Raw genomic sequence first — 23,669 nt, forward strand, 5'->3', positions numbered from 1 at the left:
TGTTAGACCCATATTCAGGATGTAACATGTTACTGTTGCAGCAGCCCCCCTAATACCCTGTTGTGACAGCAGACCAGAGATCTTCTCCCTGCACCCGCTATCACAAAAAAAAAAAAAAAAAAAGTCTTTTTTTTACAAAGATAAATGTATGCTTTAACATTCTCTGGTTTACACATAGCTGCAGTATATCAATATGAAAATATACATATTTAATTATTGAATGTCCTGCATGAGGATCTTTGACGGCCTTTTAACCACTTGCCGACCGCCGCACGACGATATACGTCGGCAGAATGGCACGGGCAGGCATATTGGCGTATATATAAGTCCATGCCTGCCCGCGGGTGGGGGGCCCGATCGGGCCCCCCCCCGGTGCCTGCGGCGGTCGGCATTCGTTCGGGAGAGATCAGGGATGAGGGGACGGCCATTCATTCATGGCCACCCCCTCGCGATCGCTCCCGACGAATGGAAATCCCCCGTGACATCACTTCCTCTCCTGTAATGTAAACACAGGAGAGGAAGTGATGTATTCTCTCCTCCGTGTCGGTATTTTCCGTTCCGACACGGAGGAGAGCGGATCGGTGAGTTGCACCAACACTCTACACACACAGTAGAACATGCCAGGCACACTCACACCCCCCCTTTACCCCCCGATCACCCCCCCAATTACCCCTGCCCCCCAGTCACAGTGACACCAATGTCATTTTTTTTTTTTTTTTTTTTTTTTTTTGCATTGGTGTCATTTGTGACTGTAATAACTGTTAGGGCAGTTAGAGTTAGCCCCCTTTAGTTCTAATGTACCCCCCTAACCCCCCCAATAAAGGTTTAACCCCGTGATCACCCCCCGTCGCCAGTGTCACTAAGGCTGGGTTCACATTGCAGCGGTTTATGAGAACGAATGTGATTCGCACCGCACTGCAGTGCAAATCACATCCGATCTCTGTGCGATTCGAGTTCAGCCATTCGCCGCACCCGCCGCAAATTCGCACGGGACCCTTTTTTTGGCCCGCAGCAGAATCGGATCGCATGGGTGTTCACACCATGCGATCCGAGTTTGCAGATCGCACTGCGATATGCGAACTGATCTGGGGGTGTCAGTAACATTTCACTGACACTCCCAGCAGTTCGCATAGGGCAGTGTGAACTGCCGCCGGGAGGCATGCGATGCGGGAACCCGCCGCGGATTCGCGGCGTTTCCGCATCGCTCCAGTGTGAACCCAGCCTAATAAGCGATCATTTTTCTGATCGCCGTATTAGTGTCACAGGTGACGCTAGTTAGGCAGGTAGGTATTTAGGTTCGCCGCAGCTTTTTATAGCGCCAGGGACCCCCATATACTACCGCATAAAGCCCCCTGATTGCCCCCTAGTTAACCCTTTCACCAGTGATCACCATATAACTGTTACAGGTGACGCTGGTTGGTTAGTTATTTTTTTATAGTTTCAGGGCACCCGCCATTTATTACCTAATAAAGGTTTAACCCCCTGATCACCCGGCGGGTGTCATTTGTGACTAATAACTGTTAGGGCAGTTAGGGTTAGCCCCCTTTAGTTCTAAGGTACCCCCCTAACCCCCCCAATAAAGGTTTAACCCCGTGATCACCCCCCGTCGCCAGTGTCACTAAGGCTGGGTTCAGATTGCAGCGGTTTGAGAACGGATGTGATTCGCACCGCACTGCAGTGCAAATCACATCCGATCTCTGTGCGATTCGAGTTCAGCCATTCGCCGCACCCGCCACACCCGCCGCAAATTCGCACGGGACCCTTTTTTTGGCCCGCAGCAGAATCGGATCGCATGGGTGTTCACACCATGCGATCCGAGTTTTCAGATCGCACTGCGATATGCGAACTGATCTGGGGGTGTCAGTAACATTTCACTGACACTCCCAGCAGTTCGCATAGGGCAGTGTGAACTGCCGCCGGGAGGCATGCGATGCGGGAACCCGCCGCGCATTCGTGGCGTTCCCGCATCGCTCCAGTGTGAACCCAGCCTAATAAGCGATCGTTTTTCTGATCGCTGTATTAGTGTCACAGGTGACGCTAGTTAGGCAAGTAGGTATTTAGGTTCGCCGCAGCTTTTTATAGCGCCAGGGACCCCCATATACTACCGCATAAAGCCCCCTGATTGCCCCCTAGTTAACCCTTTCACCAGTGATCACCATATAACTGTTACAGGTGACGCTGGTTGGTTAGTTATTTTTTTATAGTTTCAGGGCACCCGCCATTTATTACCTAGTCTCACTAGTGTACCCCTAAATTTAGGGGTGTCTACTTTCCAAAATGGGGTCATTTGGGGGGGGTTTGTGCCATCTTGGCATTTTATGGCCTTCAAAACTGTAACGCCCTTAGAAAGCCTGAAGGCGGTGCTTGGTTTTCGGGGCCCCGTACGCGGCTAGGCTCCCAAAAAGTCCCACATATGTGGTATCCCCGTACTCAGGAGAAGCAGCAGAATTTATTTTGGGGTGTCATTTCACATATGCCCATGGCATGCGTGAGCAATATATCATTTAGTGACAACTTTGTGAAAAAAAAAAAAAAAAAAAAAAAGTTTGTAATTTTCCCGCAACTTGTGGCAAAATATAAAATATTCCATGGACTCAACATGCCTCTCAGCAAATAGCTTGGGGTGTCTACTTTCTAAAATGGGGTCATTTGTGGGGGTTTTGTGCCATCTTGGCATTTTATGGCCTTCAAAACTGTAATAGGTAGTGAGGAGTGAAGTCAAATATTTACGCCCTTAGAAAGCCTGAAGGCGGTGCTTGGTTTTCGGGGCCCCGTACGCGGCTAGGCTCCCAAAAAGTCCCACATATGTGGTATCCCCGTACTCAGGAGAAGCAGCAGAATTTATTTTGGGGTGTCATTTCACATATGCCCATGGCATGTGTGAGCAATATATCATTTAGTGACAACTTTGTGAAAAAAAAAAAAAAAAAAAAAAAGTTTGTAATTTTCCCGCAACTTGTGGCAAAATATAAAATATTCCATGAACTCAACATGCCTCTCAGCAAATAGCTTGGGGTGTCTACTTTCTAAAATGGGGTCATTTGTGGGGGTTTTGTGCCATCTTGGCATTTTATGGCCTTCAAAACTGTAATAGGTAGTGAGAAGTGAACTCAAAAATTTACGCCCTTAGAAAGCCTGAAGGCGGTGCTTGGTTTTCGGGGCCCCGTACGCGGCTAGGCTCCCAAAAAGTCCCACATATGTGGTATCCCCGTACTCAGGAGAAGCAGCAGAATTTATTTTGGGGTGTCATTTCACATACGCCCATAGCATGTGTGAGCAATATATCATTTAGTGACAACTTTGTGTAAAAAAAAAAAAAAAATTTTTTTTTTGTCATTATTCAATCGCTTGAGGCAAAAAAATAAAATATTCAATGGGCTCAACATGCCTCTTATCAATTTCCTTAGGGGGTCTACTTTCCAAAATGGGGTCATTTGGGGGGGTTTTGTACTGCCCTGCCATTTTAGCACCTCAAGAAATGAGATAGGCAGTCGTAAACTAAAAGCTGCGTAAATTCCAGAAAACGTACCTTAGTTTGTAGATGTGACAACTTTTGCGCAAACCAATAAATATACAATTATTGACTTTTTTTTTACCAAAGACATGTGGCTGAATACATTTTGGCCTAAATGTATGACTAAAATTGAGTTTATTGGATTTTTCTAATAACAAAAAGTAGAAAATATCATTTTTTTTCAAAATTTGCGGTCTTTTTACGTTTATATCGCAAAAAATAAAAATCGCAGAGGCAATCAAATACCATCAAAAGAAAGCTCTATTTGTGGGAAGAAAAGGACGCAAATTTTGTTTGGGTACAACATTGCATGACCGCGCAATTACCAGTTAAAGCAGCGCAGTGCCAAAGTGTAAAAAGACCTCTGGTCATTTACCAGCAAAATGGTCCGGTCTTAAAGTGGTTAACTGGCGGCCATACAGACGCCCAGGGCATGTATGCCACTTTTGTCCCAACAGACTGAGGTATCTCAGGCTGTAGCCATGTTTTATGTAGAACCGGCTGGGACAATGATGCAAAATAAAAAAAGGGTGTGAACACGCTCCAGGCAAAACAAGTTCATATACAAGACACAGAGGGTGTTATTTACTAAAGCTGGAGTGTGCATAATGTGGTGCAACTCCACATAGAAACCAATCAGTTTCCAGGTTTTATAGGCAAAACTGAACAAGCTGAAAATAAAGGCCGATTGGCTACCATGCACAACTGCATCAGGATTCTGAGTGCACCAGTTTTCGTAAATCTACCCCACAGTGACCCTAAGCAAAGCCGTGAAATATGGGTGACACCAGTATTACACGGACTTCCTATATGCTGCTCAATTCAGCATAAAATATAAAAATGATTTGCCTCATAGGTGTTTATTAGTGAATATGTTGCTCTGACATTCTTTACATCCACAAATGGTTTAATGTTACTTAGCAATAGGAAACTTACTACTGCATGTAGTACTGCCTGGCGTACATCTGTTGCCACCACAGAATCTGCTGAGGGCTGTACATAGAGTAGGGAGAGAGAGGTGGACTTGCTGCTTGAGGCCTGTAAAGGAATTATAGATCAGTACACAATACAACATATGTAATGGTTAATACACTGCTGGATTAAGCTAGCAATGTCAAATGTATGTGGCCATTCATACCTGGGTGTATTTTCTTGTGCTGATGGAACATTCGGTAATGAATTCCGCTGTCTAACACCATCTGTCTGAGAAGCAGCAGGTTGTGTTGTACTGCTTGGCTGTGGCTTGTATTCTGCAGCCTGAAGACAAGATATCCATGTACGTTACTTACAGGAACCACCCGGTGTTGTACAGTCATTGTTGGCACACAGCCTAAACACATTTTCATAAATATCTTACACTCCAAACCCAGCACAGCAAGAACTTTGTGCAAAGTGCATTGAGTACTTGTACCAACCAGATTTTACTGGTCCAGTGTCCATAATCTGGGTACAAGTGTAGTCAAGATACATGGTTTTGGGGCCAATGCCACTTGGTAGAGCAGCATCATGACAGCAATTACATTTTTTTCCCCTGTTTGTAAAAGGGGCATTCCTCTGAATGACCACTACTCAATGGGGCACTTTTCCCCTGGCCCTCAATATATAGGGTTTTAGCAGAGGTTCCCCTAAGAGATGAGAATTTCTAGGTTACTCCGGGGTGAAGAATTTGAGAAAGGCTGGTTAAGCCGTCTATAGATAGAATCAAAATTCGGCAGGTCCATGGTGATTTTAAAAGTGACTTTTCATGTTCAAGAAGAATCGACTTAATGTTGAACTCTCAAATGGTAGTGCTGGAAAATTTGTGTTCAATCGACGCATGCAGCCAATGGGTTGCAGCACTAATCAGTGTATTCTGACAAGTATTGAATTAGAAGCACCACACCAGTACTAAGAGGTCCAGATACAACGTTACTCCATTACAAGTCAGAGGTACAATCCAAAAAGTTTCTAACGCGTTTCTAGGGTCTAAGAATGCCCCCTTTCATCAGGGCTTGACTGCCAACAGTGAACAAATCAGAAGTGAGCTGGATCTACAATCATTTTTTTCCAGTGTGAATTTCTAGCACAGGCCTTAGCAACTTGTTTGGCAGCCTCAGAATCTGTGTATTCTGACAGCTGAGGAGGCCCACTGCCAGACTACAACAGGGAGGATTCCTTCAGTTACCTTGAAAGTGTAGATGCAGAAATCCATTATTTTTTGATTAGCTTTCTGGCTGATTGAACAATCCAAATCAATGGCTAGCGTTAGAGAATAAAGCACTAAATCTTCCAAAACAAATGCCACTGGGTACACAGATAGGAAATGTTTACAGAACATTATAATATATTACTAGCATGTCTGGCTTGCAGAATGCTTGCCTGCACAGTAAACAGGAACAACATGAGGGAAGTGCTAGAACAGCATGACCTTCAACCCTCCCTGTAGTAGATGAAACAAAGCACTCGTGTTCTAAACCTATGTGACTGCTACTGCTGTGGTCCAGAAAAACGTACCTGGCTCCTCATAGAGAACACAAGGTGCAACACGTGTCTGTTCTCCTGGAATGCAAAAAAAAAAAAGTTTACATTAAAGCGCACGTCAATACCAGCAATACTTATCACACAACGCTGTTTATTTAATGATTAACAATAAGCTGTGCTGGAATATTTACCTTGGAAAGGACCTCATTGAGCTTCAGATGGTCAGGGAGTAGTTTTCCTGAGTAGATCAGCCTCTGGTCTTGTTCCATCTGCAAAACAAAAAGCATGAAATCAGTAAAGTTCCAGAAGGCTTCTATATTGAGGAATGTGCAAATGGGAGGCCTGGCAGAGGGGAGAACATCTGTACATGACACATAGCAGCCTGTTAACTAGCTCATCACCAAATTCAGACCACTGCAACCTCAGAAAAACGAAATCAGGCGCCTTTCCTTTATGCTGAAAAGATACATTTTGCCTTTCAAAACGTTTTAGCTGAGCAGAGATTACTGACAAAGCAGTGTTATTTATGTGTTAAAATCATACGTACGACATACAGTTTTCTACAGATCTGTACGTAACCGTATATATGTCTACTGACTCATTCTCACATCAGCAAATTCAGAAATATAAAAGAAAAATATGACACCACAACACCCAGGGCCATAAGAACCGGTTCATACTGAGGCAGCACCACTGCCTCAGGCGACCTGCGCACGACTTCAGCTGCAACTTGCAAAACGACTTCTATATAGAAGTCAATGCAAGTCGCCTGAAGTCACCCCAAAAGTAGTACAGGAACCTTTTTCTAAGTCGGAGTGACTTGAGTCGCTCCTATTAGAACGGTTCCATAGTACAGATCCGGACGCATCTTGTCAGATGGCTAAGTTGCCTGACAAGTTGTCCAAGTGTGAACCGGCTCTTAGACCCCTTTCACACTGGGGTATTTTTCAGGCGCTTTAGCATTAAAAAAAGCTCCTGTAAAGCGCTTGAAAGAAGCCGCAACTGCAATCCCAATGTAAAAGCCCGAGAGCTTTCACACCGAGATTCCTTTCACACTGGGGCATTTTTCAGGCGCTTTAGCATTAAAAAAAGCGGTTGAAATAATCCGCAACTGCAATCCCAATGTAAAAGCCCGAGTGCTTTCACACTGAGGCGTTGCGATGGCAGGGCGTCAAAAAAAAAAAAAAAAAGTCCTGAAGCAGCTTCTTTGCAGCTCCTAAAACGCCCCTTCCCATTGAAATCAATGGGAAGTGCCTGAAACACTTTTGGCAGCAGCGTTTTGTGGTCGCTTTTAACCCTTTATTTGGCCACTAGCAGGGGTTAAAAGTGCCCCAATAGCGCTCAAAAAACACTGGTAAAGCTCTGCTAGTTTAACGAGCGTTTTTCAGGCGCTGACATTGTGAAAGGGCTCTTAAAGCACTTGGGCTTTCACATTGGGATTGCAGATCAGGCTTCTTTCAAGCGCTTCACAGGTGCTTTTTTAAACGCTAAAGCGCTTGAAAAAAAATGCATGAAAAACACCCCAGTGTGAAAGGGGTCTAAAGGTTAGCATTATTTCCACCATAGGCATGTAAACATTTGTGTACTAGTCACATGCATACAGCATTAATGTTGCATATTGGGCATCATCAGCTGACTGCATACCAGCCTGCTAGGTGACACAGGCCTTTCAAATAGTATGTAAAGCCGGACAGAGAAGGTTAAATTTGCAGCCGGTTTAGGATGGATCGGACAAGATTTGAACTATCTATAGGCAGGCAGATTGTACCCAAGTTGATCCACTGATCGACTTGGGTATGACCAGCATGTTGGATTTAAACATGCTATAGCCGCTAGCAACAATCACTGTTCTCTCCTGCCTGGAGAATACAATAGCTTTGTGGGAGAAATTTCCCCATGAACACGGACTGCATTGATGGCTGCAGCAAAGAAAATCGCATCTATAACCAGCCTTACATTCACAAAGACGGCTAAGGCTTAAAGCGGGGTTCCATCCTAAAGTGGAACTTCCGCTGATCGGAACCCTCCCCCCCTCCGGTGTCACAATTGGCACCTTTCAGGGGGAGGGGGGTGGAGATACCTGTCAAAGACAGGTATTTACACCCACTTCCGGGCATAGACTCCCATGGGAGTCTATGCCTCTTCCTGTCCTGCCACGCTGTCTGCTGGGACACATGGATCCCAGAGACAGCGCGGACAATTCCTATTGCGCTGCGCGACTCGCGCATGCGCAGTAGGGAACCAGGAAGTGAAGCCGATTCGCTTCACTTCCTGACTCCCTCACCTAGAATGGTGGCAGCAGCAGCAAAGAGATTGATCGGCCTCGGCATCGCTGGACCCCGGGACAGGTGAGTGTCTATTTATTAAAAGTCAGCAGCTGTAGTATTTATAGCTGCTGGCTTTTAATATTTTTTTCCCCAGTACAGTCCCGCTTTAATGTACACGGGATGTTTTTACAACCTCTCCTGTTTCAATGCTAAAAAAGGTCTCTCCAGATTTAAAAAATTCTAAATGCAAAAGTCTCAACTGAACAAAATGGAAAATCAGACAAATAAAACGTGTTAATATATTGAACATACAGAAACAGAACATGAGCGAAACACGTTTGCATAATAAAATATATTTGTGTTCGGGAAGATACATGTTTGCATGAGTGTCATTGCCCTTAGGTCTGTTTTATGACGGCTTCTGCAGTATTTAGTTTAGCATCATAAACACAGCTGAACTAGGAGTGTCTATGGGGAATGTAGACATACTGTGGTGTCACTGAAGCATGTTCTCAGGATTAATCGATATTATAAACAATCTGCACTGTGCTCTCTATTTGCATACCTCAGCTTCCTGCACACGTGTATTCGCCGCATCGGTGGAAATACTGGTTCTGAACAGGATGCATCTGGCCTACAACTCACAGCAATAAGTACTTGTATGCAAAGGGATTTTCCAGTTCACAACAACCTTCAGGTCAGGGATAATACATAGTAGTTGAAGTCTCCTTTGACTCCCCTCTGTTCTGTTAGCACTCTAGTGGGTCCAATTACTCTACAAGTTGTCTTCATCTGGTCAACAGGAGTTGGAGCTTAAAATAAAAAAACGAATGCAAAGGAAAGCTTTCCTGCTGATGAAAGATGAGGGCATGCGGTCTGGTATGGTTCACTTTTCTGATCTGCCAGGCTATATGCTCGGGTAAGGGTCTGGTATGCATTTTGGGGGGTACCCCATGCAATATTTTTTTTTATTTGGCTTAGGGGTGTTCCCTCCAATTCCATACCAGCTTGAAGGGCCTAGAATGGACTGGGGGGGACCCAACACCATTTTGTGAAGTCATTTAGCCTGCATTTTTTTTACATTCAGCTGTCAGCAGGGAAGCCCACTGATGACTCATTCGTTGTTAAGGATGCGGCGGCCGAAAGTTGTTAACTCACATCGGGGGCGGTGACCGGATGTGTGAGGGGGCGTGGTGCGGGTGGGAAGATGTGGCAGGGCTGAGGTGAGTGAGACGCCGCTGCTCTGTCTCCTCCTCGCCCTATTCCCGAGAGACACACGCTGGATGGCTGCGAAACCCGAGGACCGGGAGGTCGGAAGTGCCGGCATAAGCCGAGTCTGTCCGAATACGGCCGAAGATTTCTAGAAGCATGGCGAGCCCGGCCGAGGACTTTCGGGATATCGCTAGAGTGAAGGCATGGTAATCTTCGCCAGCTACTAACGGCCGAAGTTACAGATAGACCAGCGTGGGCATTATCCAGACGTCGTCTCCTCCCAGTCTATGGTAGCCGTGAGTACCCCCGGTGCCCCCAGTGGGGGAATATAGCTGAGGAATACCCTCCCTCGGTGAGAGGAGAGGAGTCAAGCTTAGTACACCGAGTGTTTCTGTGATGGTTTGAAAGATCATTACACTGGGGTCTTTTCCGTTCCACTTCTGGTATACAAAAGCTAAATCAGCTGGATGCAATCTACACTCCCCCTGTGTTCCATACATTGTTGTGTATTCCTCTGTGTCGGGATCTAAGGCTTATACAGATATAATGCCATATTTTGAACTGTAATTAGCTCTGCTTCTCTGAAGTTGATAAGGACTATTTTTTTTTTTTTTTTTTTTTTCTCTTCTATAGAAGCTGGCTCGGCAGGACGCAATCTATATTTTACATGTGTTTTATACCTGTTACACTTTCCCCGGTGCTGGGATTTAAGGCTTACACAGTTATAATGTTTTACACTGAACTGTTATCAGCTCTGTTCCCTTGATGTTGATAAAGACTATCCTTTTTTTTTTTTTTCAAACCCCCTGAATGATATTCCGTTGATATTTTTTATATAACTGATTAACGGCAAGCTTACTACCGGTTAACTACTCCTGATTAAGGTCATTAGTGGTCACAGCCTTGCACGGGTTTTTTTTTTTTTTTTTTTTTTTTGTATAAAAACATAGGGCTTTAGCAGGAATTCTCTAGAGGACGGTGTGAAAAAGGGAGACATTTTTTTTTCTCTTGGAGGGGTATTTCTTCTTTTTCCTCTCTCAGTGGTTTTCCTCCTGTGTATGGTAAGGAGCTGGGGGTCCCCTGGGGAGGTTTTGATACTGGTACACCAGGTCTCCAGCTATATTTCAGGCTCTATCTTGGGGGAACGGCCTACATAAGTAAATATGTCTAGACGCCGCGGGGAAGACCAGGGGCAGCAGGAGGGGCAGGGGATACAACATCTCCGCTCCTCTAAAGAAAAAGAAAAAAGTACACAAGCAGCAAGCTCAGACGCGGCAAAACTAGAGCGGTTTGCGCATGCCTCGATGCATACCCCAGATCAAACACCAATAAAAGGGGCTCAGGCGGTACAAACCAAAATCTCACCCCGGGGGTTCCACGGATAGAAAAAGTCAAGGCCAAGTGGCCCCATTGTCTACCTTGGTTCCTGAGGGTAAGAGTAAGAAGAGCATGGGCGGTACCCAAGGAGAATTGGAGGCTGATAGACCTGGCAGGCCGCAAGAGGAGGCCCCAACCCTGAGGGATGTATTACAGGCGGTTAATGTATGCCAACAGTCTTTGGGAGACCTGGCAGCTCAGCTAACAGGAATGAAGGAGGACATACTGTTAGTGCGACAGGACATCCAGAAAGTAATTGAAAGAACAGCGGAGCTGGAAGTTAGAATAAGCCAGCTGGAGGACGATTTAAACCCAATACAGCATACGGTTAAGAATATGCAAAAAAACTTGGACAGCTACGCCTTTAAAATGGATGAGTTAGAAAATAGAGCACGCCGGGTCAATATTAGACTCCTGGGGCTACCTGAGAAAAGTGAAGGCCCAGACGCCGTAAAATTCTTGGAGTCCTGGTTGCCAGACAAGTTTGGAAAGGAAGGTTTTTCACCGTTTTTCTCGATAGAGAGGGCCCACAGGTATCCCTCTAGAATACCACCGCCAGGGGGACGCCCCAGACCTCTAATGTTGAAGTTCTTTAACTATAAGGACAAGGTGACATTAATGCGTAAGGCAAGGGAGATGGGGGATATCTCCTTTAATGGTTCAAGGATCTCTTTTTATCCAGACTATTCTCCTGACTTACAGAGGCGCAGAGCGGAATTCCGGACAATTAAAGCCACTTTTCAGACATATAACTTAACATATGCCCTCTTATACCCAGCAAGGCTGCGAGTGGTAACCCCCTCTGGGGTTCAGATTTTTGACTCAGCAGCCGGAGCACTGAAATGGCTGGAGGATAACAAGGAGTCTTTACGGACTAGCCACGGGGAAAGGGAGGGGCGATAGGGGAAGAGAGTGCTTGTAAATGAGTTTGATAAATTCATGGCTGGATAATGTAGCTTTCAGGATGGGGAGGGGGGGGATCACTGTGGCGGTGTTTGTGAGATAGGGTGTGAGGAGGGTTATGGATGGTTCGGTCACGTTAAACTCCCGTAAGGGATACCTGGTTAGGTGGGGGGGAGGAAGGGAGGGTTTGTTCTTAAATGGGCGGGAAGGCGGGCTGTGGGAGGGAGGAGGGTTTAGAGGGGCAGGGACGGGGGGGATGGAGGGGGGAGGCGGGCTGGGTGGAGTTGGGCTGGGTGGGGAAGAAAAATTGTTTGTAAAAAGAAAACACGTAGAGGTAGAATTGGAAAATAGCACGATAATTACACAAGAGAGTAAATACCTGAAGGGGAAATTTGTAGGTGGTAGGATAAACGCACAGGAGAGAAGGAATACAAACACAAAGCACCATTATAAGACATTCTTTAGGGTTAAATTTAATTGCGTGTTATTATGGCACAAAGCTGGGAAACACCAATGGGTTATGATATTTGGGAATCACCAATGGGTTATGATATTAAGTGGGCTGTACTTAACGAGGATAGGTATCCTAGTAGACCCTATATCTGATAAGTCTTATATACTCCCTTCTTGCTTGGTTGCGTGGTGCTTTCTGTTTGTCAGCATGTCTTCTTTTATAACAGATGGTAAATCTGGTGCAGGGTAAATCTATTAACATTGGATCTTGGAACGTGAGGGGCTTGGGTACTCCAGCAAAAAAAGCGATAGTCTTTGCTATGCTGGAGAGATTTGATATTGGATTAGCATGTTTGCAGGAGACCCACCTAACTAATATGTCTAAATCACTGTTAAACTATAGGAAATATCAACAACAATACCACTCAGTTTATTCCTCCTATTCAAGAGGAGTAAGCGTGTTAATAAAGGACGGGGTGAGTTTCTCCTGCACCCAGGTTAGCATAGATGAGTTGGGGCGATATGTTTTCCTGTTTGGTAAACTTGAGGGTAATAGCTGTATTTTGGCAAATATATATATACCCCCCCCGTTTAAAATGGAAGTTATCTACAAACTGATGGAATTTATTGGGGACAAAGAGGATATTCCTATTATCGCGATGGGGGACTTCAACGAAGTCCTAGATGTAAACTATGATAGGTTTCCCCCTAAGGGGCGGTCTGGGGACTTGGGTGAAACTAGGCTGAGTTGCTTCCTGAGTGAAATAGGTTTGAGGGATCTTTGGAGAGAGAGACACCCGAGAGTTAAGCAATATTCCTGCTTGTCAGGATCGTATGGTACCCTGTCTAGGATAGACATGGTTATAGGAAATTTGGAAATGGCACAAAAAATAAGGGAGATAGAATATCTGCCAAGGGGGGTCTCAGACCACTCTTTGGTGAGGGCTGTGTTCAACACGGGGGTTAAAAAAGTTCAAGGGGGTTGGAAGATTAGTCCTTTTTGGCTAGAACTCATGAAGGATGAAATGGAAGTTAAATTAAGATTAAGAGAATTCATAAGCTTTAATTTGGGCTCGGCGCCAATGAATGTGGTCTGGGATACCCTAAAGGCGTTTATTAGGGGCGTGTTGATTCAACAGGTAGCAAGAATGAAGAGAAAATCCAGAATATGGGAGGAGAACATCAGGAAGGAACTCTTAGAAGCAGAGAATACCTATGTCATGGACCCAACTCCAGAAAATCAAAAAATTTGGTTAAACAACAAGGTTATAAAACAGCGATAGTAAAAAAAGAAGAGAGTAAACGAATCTTCGTGAAACAGCGATACTTTGGAGAAGGAGAAGGGGTGGGAAGATTGCTTGCACAGTTGGTTAAGACAAATTCCTCACCCTCATTCATTTCAAATATTAGAAATATAAATGGGGCGACAACATGCAATAGTGAAGAGATAGTAGAAATCTTCGGAAATTACTATAGGGAGCTGTACCAGTCACAAGGTACAGGCGAGCCAGGGGCAATGGATAGCTTCTTGGAAAACTTAGAAATGGTGACCCTTACCCGGGAGGAACGGGAAGTTCTAGACGCCCCGATAACCCTTAGTGAGCTTCAACAGGCAGTGGCCGGAATGCCAAATTGTAAGGCTCCAGGCCCGGATGGGCTCCCGGTAGAATTATATAAATACTATGGAGAATTGTTACTCCCTGAGTTGTATAAAACTCTAATAGACATAACGGATGGGAAACACCTACCGGCATCAATGACAGAGGCAACGATTATAGTGATCCCCAAAATGGATAAGGATCCGCTGGAAGTGGCCTCGTATAGGCCAATTTCACTACTGAATGCGGATGAAAAAATTTTAGCTAAAGTACTTTCAAATAGGCTGAATCAATTTATGACAAAGTTAATACACCCAGATCAAACAGGGTTTATTATGGGAAGATCTACTAGTATGAACATCAGAAGAACTTTCCTAAACATGCAGATCCCAGCAGAGAATGCAGGAGAGAGGGCTATAATGTCTCTGGATGTAACGAAAGCTTTTGACAGCTTAGAATGGAACTTTCTGTGGCGGGTGTTGGAGAAAGTAGGAATGGGCCCCAACTTTATTGGTTGGATCAAAAGGATGTATAACGCCCCTAGTGCTAGGGTAAGGGCCAATGGCAGGTATTCTGAGAGGATCGAGATGAGTAGAGGGACAAGACAGGGTTGTCCCCTGTCCCCTCTACTCTTTGCGTTGGCCATAGAGCCTTTGGCCATAGCCATTAGGGCAAACTCCGGGATTAAGGGCTTTCAAAGAAGCGGAGGGAGACAGGAAAAGATAGCCCTATACGCAGACGATGTGTTACTGTTTCTGGGAGATACTGGTCCATCCTTGACGCAGGCAGTCACTTTAGTAGAAAGCTTTGGAGGTCTCTCAGGGTTGGCCATTAACTGGGCGAAATCCGAACTGCTCCGAGTCGATCCCCCGGTTGTTGCGTCTTCGCCGCCGGGGATAAAGGTAAGAGAGGTAGATGCGTTGAAATACCTTGGCATATTCTTGACACAGAACCCTGATCAATATATCAACAAAAATTTAATTCCCCTCCTGCATAAATTTAAGCGTAAATGCGACGTCTGGAGTAAACTTCCGCTCTCAGTAATGGGCCGTTGCAGCCTGATTAAGATGATTTGGTTGCCACAGCTGCTGTACGTTTTGCATAATGCGCCGGTATGGATTTGTAAAAAATGGTTTAGGAAATTGGAGACCCTCTTTCGCGAACTGATCTGGAAGAAAGGCAAGGCCCGGATACGACTCCGGACGCTGCAAATGCCAATAGATAGAGGAGGCCTAGCGGTTCCACATCCTAGGAGCTACTACTTGGCGGCGCAGATGCAGCACCTGGCGGGTTGCGACTCGGAGCAGGGAAGGAAGCTAAAAGGAGGGATTAGAATGATAGGAGCCCCACATGAGTTCATGGCTGAGGTCCTGGAGGCCGACTCCTTTCGACATAACAACTCGATAACTAAAATGCTAACCAAGGTATGGAAAGCGGTGAAGTTAAAACTGGGTTATTCGGGGTTATTAGAATCTATACCCCTCTGGGACAATAAAAATCTACCTGAAATATTAACCATTGGTAAGATTAAATCATGGGAAAAAAAGGGTATAACTAAGTTGATCCAGCTTTATGATGGAGGGGCCTTAAGGACATTTTCGGATTTAAAAAATATATATGATATACCACAATATTCATTCTTTAGCTACCTGAGGGTGAGACACGCCCTGGCAGCACAATTTGGGGGAAATATGCCCACGTGGGATAAAATACCTTTACTTCAGAAGTGGCTTACTACAGATGGGGTAAAGGGGTTTATCTCAGGTATTTACAATCAATTAGGTATGGTTCTTAATCAGGAAACTGTTCATCCGAACTTGAAGAAGAAATGGGAAGAGGATTTAGGAGAAATAATAGATACACAGTGGAGGAGAATTATGGAATTAGGGCCGGTAACTTCAATCTCCCCTTCCCAAAAGGTTTCACAGTTGATGTTGGTGCACAGGGCTTACTACACACCCAAAAAATTATGTCAGTTTGGTAGGAGGATAGACGACAGATGCCCTAGGTGTCAGGGACAGGGAGATCTCCTACACATGTTGTGGCGTTGTCCGAAGCTTTTTCGTTATTGGAGAGATGTGTTGGCGAGTATTAATAGGGTTTTTAAGTTAGAAATGGTAATGGACCCGATTCTGTGTGTACTGGGATGCAGGCAAGAGCCGAGAGAAGGGAAATGTGTCACGGTGGCAGTGGTAAGATGTCTGTTTCAGGCACGTAGATTGATCATGCAAAGATGGCAAGCTGAAAGAGCCCCCACAGGAGGAGAATGGATCCAATGTATTAATGAATTAATCTGGAAAGAGAAGACACTGTATGTAAGGAGAGGAAACTATAGAGAGTGGAAGGGAATATGGACCCCTTGGATAACAGAGATGGGACATCCTATAGATTAGTCTGATTAAGAGATCTAGTGGTAGAATACCGATGTGTTTGAGTACATGGGTGCTTGGGAGGCCTACGGGAAGGGGGGGGTGGGGGGGAGGATTTAGGATGGGTAGGGGTGGGGTGAGTTTGCTTGGGAGGGTTCGGGAAGGGGGGGGGCGGGGGGGAGGAATTAGGACGGGTAGGGGTAGGGGGGGTAGGAGATAAATTTCACTGGGAGTTTGTTGCCGGTTAGATATGATTTAGGAAGGTTTGTAAATGCTGTTCGGTTATTTAATAAAAAAAGAATAAAAAGATTTAAAAAAAAATAAATAAAAAAAAAATAAATAATAATGCATAAACCACAATGATGAGATATTGTGCAGTGATATAGATGAGAGGCAATATGAATGAGTCTCTAGCACACGAACTCTGACGTGGGATAAAAAAAAAAAAAAAAAAAAAGGATGCGGCGGCCAGCATCCCGACCCGCTCCTTAGCAACCACCTGAATGAAATAAAAAAAAGATGCAAATCGCGGTAAAAACGCAGTTACAAAAACACAGAGCACAGCAAAAAGCATTGCAGAAAAGCTCAAAAGCAACATGCATAGGATGTGAATGGAGCCTTATGAGAAGACTAATTAATGGCTATAATCTAAACACAGGAGTTTCCGAATGATCTATTCAGGTTTTCTTAGGATTACAGTTGATGTAACAGATAAGCTCCAGACTAGATAGTTTCTCTAAACCAGTGCTCTGCAAACTGTGGCCCTCTGCCTGCCTTTATTAGTGCCTCTTTGGGGCACTAATACTTCAACTTAAACTAATAATGGGGCACCATGTCTCCCACTATAACAAATGGTGCATTGTTTACTCCCAACATTAGGGAATTTTCAAAACCCACTGGCCACAGTCCGACCCCCCTAAAGACTGTAAACTGCCCTATGTTTAGAAAGTTTAGAGACCTCTGCTGTAAACTATGGACCCATGCATGCCATTTTTGGGCATACAATGTAACTGCATTTTGCCACCTGGAATACAAAGCTGCCCTTAGTAATCTTCAGCTGTATGTGGGTTTATAATGCTACTTGTGTAAAGCTGCATATGGGTGTGCAAACCTGACTGCAGCATATATAGCTTTATACATGGTTTATGTAACTAGCAGTGTACACGGACGTAAAGCATTATTATTACTATGGACAGCTGTACACAGCAGCTGTTTATTCCGGGTGTGGAAATATGCCTGCCATTTACACTGTAGACCAAAAGTCACTCAATATCCCACCAGGCTTTTGGTCCTTGCAGGGCTGCACTTTATACTGCCCCACTAGAGGAAGTCTCCTTAAAGAGGAGTTCCCCTTAAAAAAAAAAAAATACTGCAGCTGCTGACTTTATAATCGGACACTTACCTGTCCCAGGGTCCAGCGATGCGGGGAACGAAGCACCCACTGCACATGAGCGAGCGGCTCCGTGTGCCATGATTGACCGCGCAGTTATCTGGGACCCGTCACGTGTCCCAGATGACTGACAGGAGGGAGGGGGCAGAGCTGAGCCCTTCCTGCACAGAGGGGAAGTGACGTCAGGAGCCCAGGCACTGAAGGAGGCAGACTACGAGGGACCCCCTAGCAACAGGCATTTAGAGGTGAGTTAAAAATAAAAATTGAAATTTTTTTTTTTTTTTTTTTTTTAAGGAATTTTGATGCATTTGTTTTTTTTCTGTGCAACACCACTTTAAGAATTACAGACAGTAAGATGTTCCTGTCATGGGGAAGGGACACAGTTTTATCACCCCTCTGCTGACTGGCATATGTGGTGCCAGATACTTCCCTTTAAAAAGGAAATGATCAGCTACCGGCTGCATTGAGTCAAAATGGATGCAAAAACCGTTGTGTGACGAATGCCAACGGCAAACAGATCTGCTGGTTATGACATCTCTACACAGCCCCACTGTCAAGTGTTCAAACACACGGATAAAGTGTGCAAAAGCATGAACTGCCCATTGGCAGCTGTCAGGCAACAACTTTATGCTTTGTTCACACTGGTGCTATGCAGGCAAACCCTGCGATTCCTGTGCGGGTTCACGCATCGCACCTGAATTGCAGGCAGTTCACACTGACATCTGCAAACCGCTGTGGGTGTCAATGTAAAGTTGGAAATGACACCCCCAAATCGGTTCGCAGATTGTAGTGTGAACGGTGAAATCGTACAGGAATTGGATCGTATGGGTGTAAACACGAATGCAATCCGATTCCTGCACAATTTCACAGTTCGCACTGCAATCTGCAAACCGTTTTGGGGGTGTCGTTTACAACTTTACATTGACACCCACAGAGGTTCGCAAGGGGACTGCCTTGGATTGATCATAGGTAGTAAAGTACTTGGAGTGTAAACAGTCCCAACAACTGCAGGCACCACCAATGGCTGTCAGGCTTATAAAAAGTTCCAAAACCAGCCAGGTGCTGCTGATCAGGAAGATTAGAATCTCTGTCCTGATGATCAGTATTGATCCCCACCCCAGGAACAATCATAAGCCTGACAGCTATTGGTGGTGCGTGCAGTTGGGACTGTTTACAATCCAAGTATTTTACTACCAAGGATCAAAGACCGTCCCCAACCTCACACCCCACTAATCTGGTGACAGCGTCCACTTTGATATAATGGCTGCTTTACGGATTATCAGGCACAAGGCGGAACTGCAGTTACAAAACATTTGCCACGTCTGAACAACGAAAGCCAATGAACCACTTTGAAAAGAGGAAACATTTATGCACACAGGTGCAAGAGGATGTACAACCCAAATTGTGGGATTGATTCTGCACCCCGGAGACACAGCTGCAGCATATAGTAATGAACGTCTGTACAACGGCATATACTGAATGCAGATGGTCTAAATCCCATATATATGAAGCCTTAAAGTTTTTAGGCTTTCCAGAAACTTTTAAAGAGGAACTCCAGGCAAAATGTTAGTATGCATGGGTTAACTGCTTGTTCTGTTCAGTGATGCAAGGAAAAGTTATACTTATCTGATCCTCCAGAAAACAGCACTCCCCCACATCCAGCAGTGGACTGTTCCTGCCATCTTCATGTCCAGAGCTGGTCTATGGGCATGATGCCAGGAACAGTCCATGCACAAGAACACAAGCATTGGGGGGGCTGCTGGACACAGGTTTTTTTACCTTCACGCATAGAATGCATGAAGGTAAAAAACCTTCATCCTTTACAACCATAGTGGTTCTGCGATTTTGCCTGCAGTTCTTTAAAGTGGTTGTATACCCTGTTACATGACTTTTACTTACTGGTATGTCTATATAAGGCTTATCTGTAGGTACCGTGAATATCTCCCAAACTGGCAAAGTTTAGGAGATAGTCACTGTATGCGCATGTGCCAAGTCATCGGCACATGCGCACTGAGCGGCTCGCTCGTGCTGTTTCTTCAGGAGTCATGCCGACGGCTCCCACGCGCATGCGCAGGAGTGACATCATCCCGGCTCCTGCTAATCACAGCCTGCGGACCCGGAAATAACTCCGGGAGATATGTCGCCGGCCACAATGGAGTGTGGAAACCGTTGCAACAGCTTTGATCTTGGGTATTTCATAATGAGCTAGTATGCGATGCATACTAGCTCATTATGCCTTTGTCTTGCATGATTTTTATTTTGTCTTTTTTGAGTTTACAACCACTTTAAGGTAATGTCTGCTTGGATTGCACTAGAATGGTTCATTAAAAACAAAATGACAGCCCGCTCTGCACCCCTGGTCGAACCGCCTGTTTTTGCTATACCGCCCTATACCATGTTACTGTATGCTGTATCTCTGCAATGGGCCCTCCAAATTTTGGGAGCCTTGCTGTTTTTGCTGTATGCCTGCACTGATATCTCTGCTTTCCGACCACGAAAAATAAAATTGTTATTTGAAAAAAACAAAATGACAGACAAACCCTCGCTCTTCCATTCCATACATATGTACAGATTTAGAAATTCCAACTTAAAATAGAATTTGGTGGTGACACTCGCACTTCAGCTCCTTAACCAGGGGAATTACATTAGACGACAATATGTCCCTGATCAGGCACAGATAATTGCTGGTTAGGCAAGTGATGGAACCGTGTTAATGAATGGTATGAGAAATAAGTGCACATAATTACCATAGCTATAAATATCAGACTGGGATAACCTGACAATGCACCTTCCATCGCAATCTCTGCCAGTCCTAGCCGATTAACGGTCTAGTTTACATTAATTACACAAACAGTGACATGTCACCATCTGGGTCAGTGGCTATTGAACTACAAGTACCAGAAAGCCCAGTGTGCATCTTACAAATGACAGGTCAATCCATTCGTATCTACATTACTGGGCAATCCAACAAATCCCGAAAGTTGACAGCTTTTTATTAAACAATCTTAGCGGCTGACACTCGCATCTAAGAGCTCATTCATAGGGGGAATTGCTGCTGCAGGTCCGTGTCTTCCCGGCATGGGGGGCACAAGTGTTGCACACATGCTTGGGCCCAGGACACTGGGGGAGGGCAAACAATGCTTGGGCACTGCACATGGCAACTGTGCGAGTACAATCTGACCATACAACCAACTTCAGATTTACCAAAACTATGTTATAGGTCCAGAGGATTTATTACACTGTCCAATCAGACAGGCCCTTACACTACATCAGTGGTCTCCAAACTGTGGCCCTTGGGGCACTATTCCTGCCACTGACACCAACTGCGGGGCATAAAGCCTGCCACTGACACCAACTGTGGGGCACTATTCTTTCTCTTAGTGATCACAGGCTTGACCACAAATCCTGAAGCATTGTTTACTCCCCCTGATGCCAGTATGACATCTACTCCCATTGGCCGCAGTCTGACCCCCTCCCCTTAAAGTCTGAAGGACAGTACACTGGCCCTTTGTTTATAAAGTTTGGAGACCCCTGTACCACACAGTTGATAGATCTAAAAGATTGTTACAATCAGATTGTATAGTGAGCCTAAGCTAGCCATACAGTGTACAATCACCTTTAGAGTTACCAAATTGAACAATCCATTCAATTTGTATTTAATCAAGCAGGTTAATGCATGACAACGGTCATAGCTGATGGTAGATCTAAAGCAGATTGTATGACCATACACTATACAATCTCTAATACATCTACCAACAACTAAGCAGTATAAAATCCTACATGACTGGCTACAAATTGCGTGGAATGTTTGTCCTTTATATTACATAGTTTTGGTAAATCCAAAAGAGTTTGTACAATCATGCTGTTTATTTTATGGTAACCCTTGGAGTGATCACACATGTTGCAATCCAAAACTATAATGTGAGGACCTACCTAAACCACCCAATTTGTGTTCGATCAGGCAGGCCTTTACATTATTGGGGATAGCTCTAAAGGAGATCACATGGTTTATGCCGACCCTTAGGATTGGCTGCAGTAGCAGGTCAGAGGTTAAAGGTGCTGACTGAGCTCAGGCTGCACTCACAGAACGTCTTTCAGCACACAAGTGGCCATAACAGAGGTTAGCGATTCCTGTCATGTGATCCTGCTAGGGTTTCCATACTTCTTACAATCTGATTGTGATTTTCTTTAGATTACCAACATACATAGTACGTGGGCCTGCCTGATCGTATAATATGGAGCGGACTGTACAGGTGGCCCTTATCTTAGTCCAAACATTATACACGGCTCAAGGTGGGTCTGCCACAATCATTCTGCTCCAAAGGACCAGGTGCTGGTCCATCTCATACTGAAGGATAGGAGAGATGAAGATTAGATGACCGCACACCGATATGCAAATCTGGTTTATTTCAAAGTGCAAGAAACGTCCATACAAAGCACAGGGTGGAGGACTAGTGTTTATGTGTTGCACGCCAACGGACGCTCAATCATACCTATAACCTAATGCTTAAGCATCTGTTGGCGTGAAACGCGTCAGTTCAAGTTCTCCACCCCGTGCTTCATTTGTATGGGCATTTCTTGCACTTTGAAATAAACTATATTATGCATATCGATGTGCGGTCATCCAATCGTCATCTCTGCTAGTCCTTATATTAGGTAAACCTGAAGGACATTGCATAGAGATGGTACAATCAGATTGGAAGGTGTACGGCCAGGAACGCATACAGAAACGCGCAATTTTTTGTGTGCACCCTGGAATCCTGTGAAAGGCCTTGTTTACACTCAAGCCTGTGGTGCGTAACTGCAGTGCATGTGAAAGGCCCGTTCACACTTCAGCGAGGCTTCTGGGGCACATCTGGTGTGTGTGAAAGGCATCGTTCACAATTGGAGCAAGGCTTCTGCGGCACGTCTATGGTGCGTATTTGCGGCAGATCTGTGGTGCGTGTAAAAGGCCCCATTCCCACTTCAGTAAGGCTTCTGCGGTACATCTGTGGTGCGCATTTGCGGCACATATGTGGTATTTGCGCCACATACTTGGTGCGTATTTGCATGTCAAAGGCCCCGTTCCCAATTGAGCAAGGCTTCTGCGGCACGTCTGTGGTGCATACATTACGCTGCAAAAACCAACTATAATAAGCGGCTTCTCCCTCGCATCAGGGGTGCCATTGAGAAATAATGGTGCATTGAGCATTTTTGCTTCACCCAGATGTGAACGGGACCCAAAACGCAAGCCGTGGCACCATACATTCTTATGGGCAGCCAGAATGCAACAAAAAAAAAGTGCATTTGTTGCATGCAACATGTACATTCAAGTGAAGGAGCTGTCCTATGCTCATCATGCATGATCAGGGACACTGCAGAAGACTGAACTGTGACCCTCATGAAGACTGACCTGTGACCTCTGACCCTCATGTGAAGACTGACCTGTGACCCTCATGTGAAGACTGACCTGTGACCCTCATGTGAAGACTGACCTGTGACCTCTGACCCTCATGTGAAGACTGACCTGTGACCTCTGACCCTGGTCCCCTCACACAATCTCTGCCAGGCCTGCCCCGCTATAGACTTGCTGGGCACGGTGTGATTTGTAGTCCAGCAGATGTTACTGATGATGTCAAAGGACACAAGCCCCTCCCTTGTCCTGCACTCACCGGCTCTCCGGGCAGCTCCCTCCTCAGCTGGCTCTTCAGCTCCCACACCGAGCAGCCTCGGGGCGCCTTCACCTCCCTCTCCTCCTGCTTCAGGCTTGGGCTACGGATCACCAAAGTCACTTCTCCGTCCGCCATGTTTGTATGTCTGTCCCGGACGCGCCAATCGCCTCTCTGAGTGTACAGACTATAACCGCGCGGCCGCCGCTCTCCGCCACTTATACTCCTCTCTTGTTACCAAAACACCGTGTGTCTCGCTGCTATTGGTGGGACGGGGCGGCCCGGTCCACACGTGTACCAATGAGCTAAAGCGGTGTTGACGATGGGCGGAGCCAGGCTGATGCAATCTGCTGGGAGAGGAAAATTCCGGCGGAGTGTGCTGGCTGTAGAGGCGCGCATGCGCAGTGCTGCTGGTCGGAGGGGATAGTCCTACGCCTATCAGCTTCAGTGGACTCAGAGAAAATAAATGTGTGACCAT

At 45.4% G+C, this 23,669-nt stretch overlaps 1 protein-coding gene across 1 annotated transcript in view; it reads right to left on the bottom strand.

The window, feature by feature from the left end:
- The window catches only part of HERPUD1 (homocysteine inducible ER protein with ubiquitin like domain 1), a 29,738-nt gene extending 6,318 nt beyond the window's left edge, over nt 1-23,420 (bottom strand). The window contains exons 1-5 of the mRNA XM_077454797.1: nt 23,195-23,420; nt 6,166-6,243; nt 6,008-6,052; nt 4,653-4,771; nt 4,451-4,552 (exon numbers count right to left, since the gene is read on the bottom strand). Coding sequence (XP_077310923.1) covers nt 4,451-4,552; nt 4,653-4,771; nt 6,008-6,052; nt 6,166-6,243; nt 23,195-23,329 — 479 coding nt within the window. The 5' untranslated portion in view covers nt 23,330-23,420. The remainder of the gene's footprint in view (nt 1-4,450; nt 4,553-4,652; nt 4,772-6,007; nt 6,053-6,165; nt 6,244-23,194) is intronic.
- Nucleotides 23,421-23,669: the final 249 nt, after the last annotated feature.

The sequence above is a fragment of the Lithobates pipiens genome, unplaced genomic scaffold (genome assembly GCF_037356315.1).
Source record: "Lithobates pipiens isolate NorthernLeopardFrog02 unplaced genomic scaffold, aLitPip1_a1.2 Scaffold_10, whole genome shotgun sequence".
Lineage (NCBI taxonomy): Eukaryota > Metazoa > Chordata > Amphibia > Anura > Ranidae > Lithobates > Lithobates pipiens.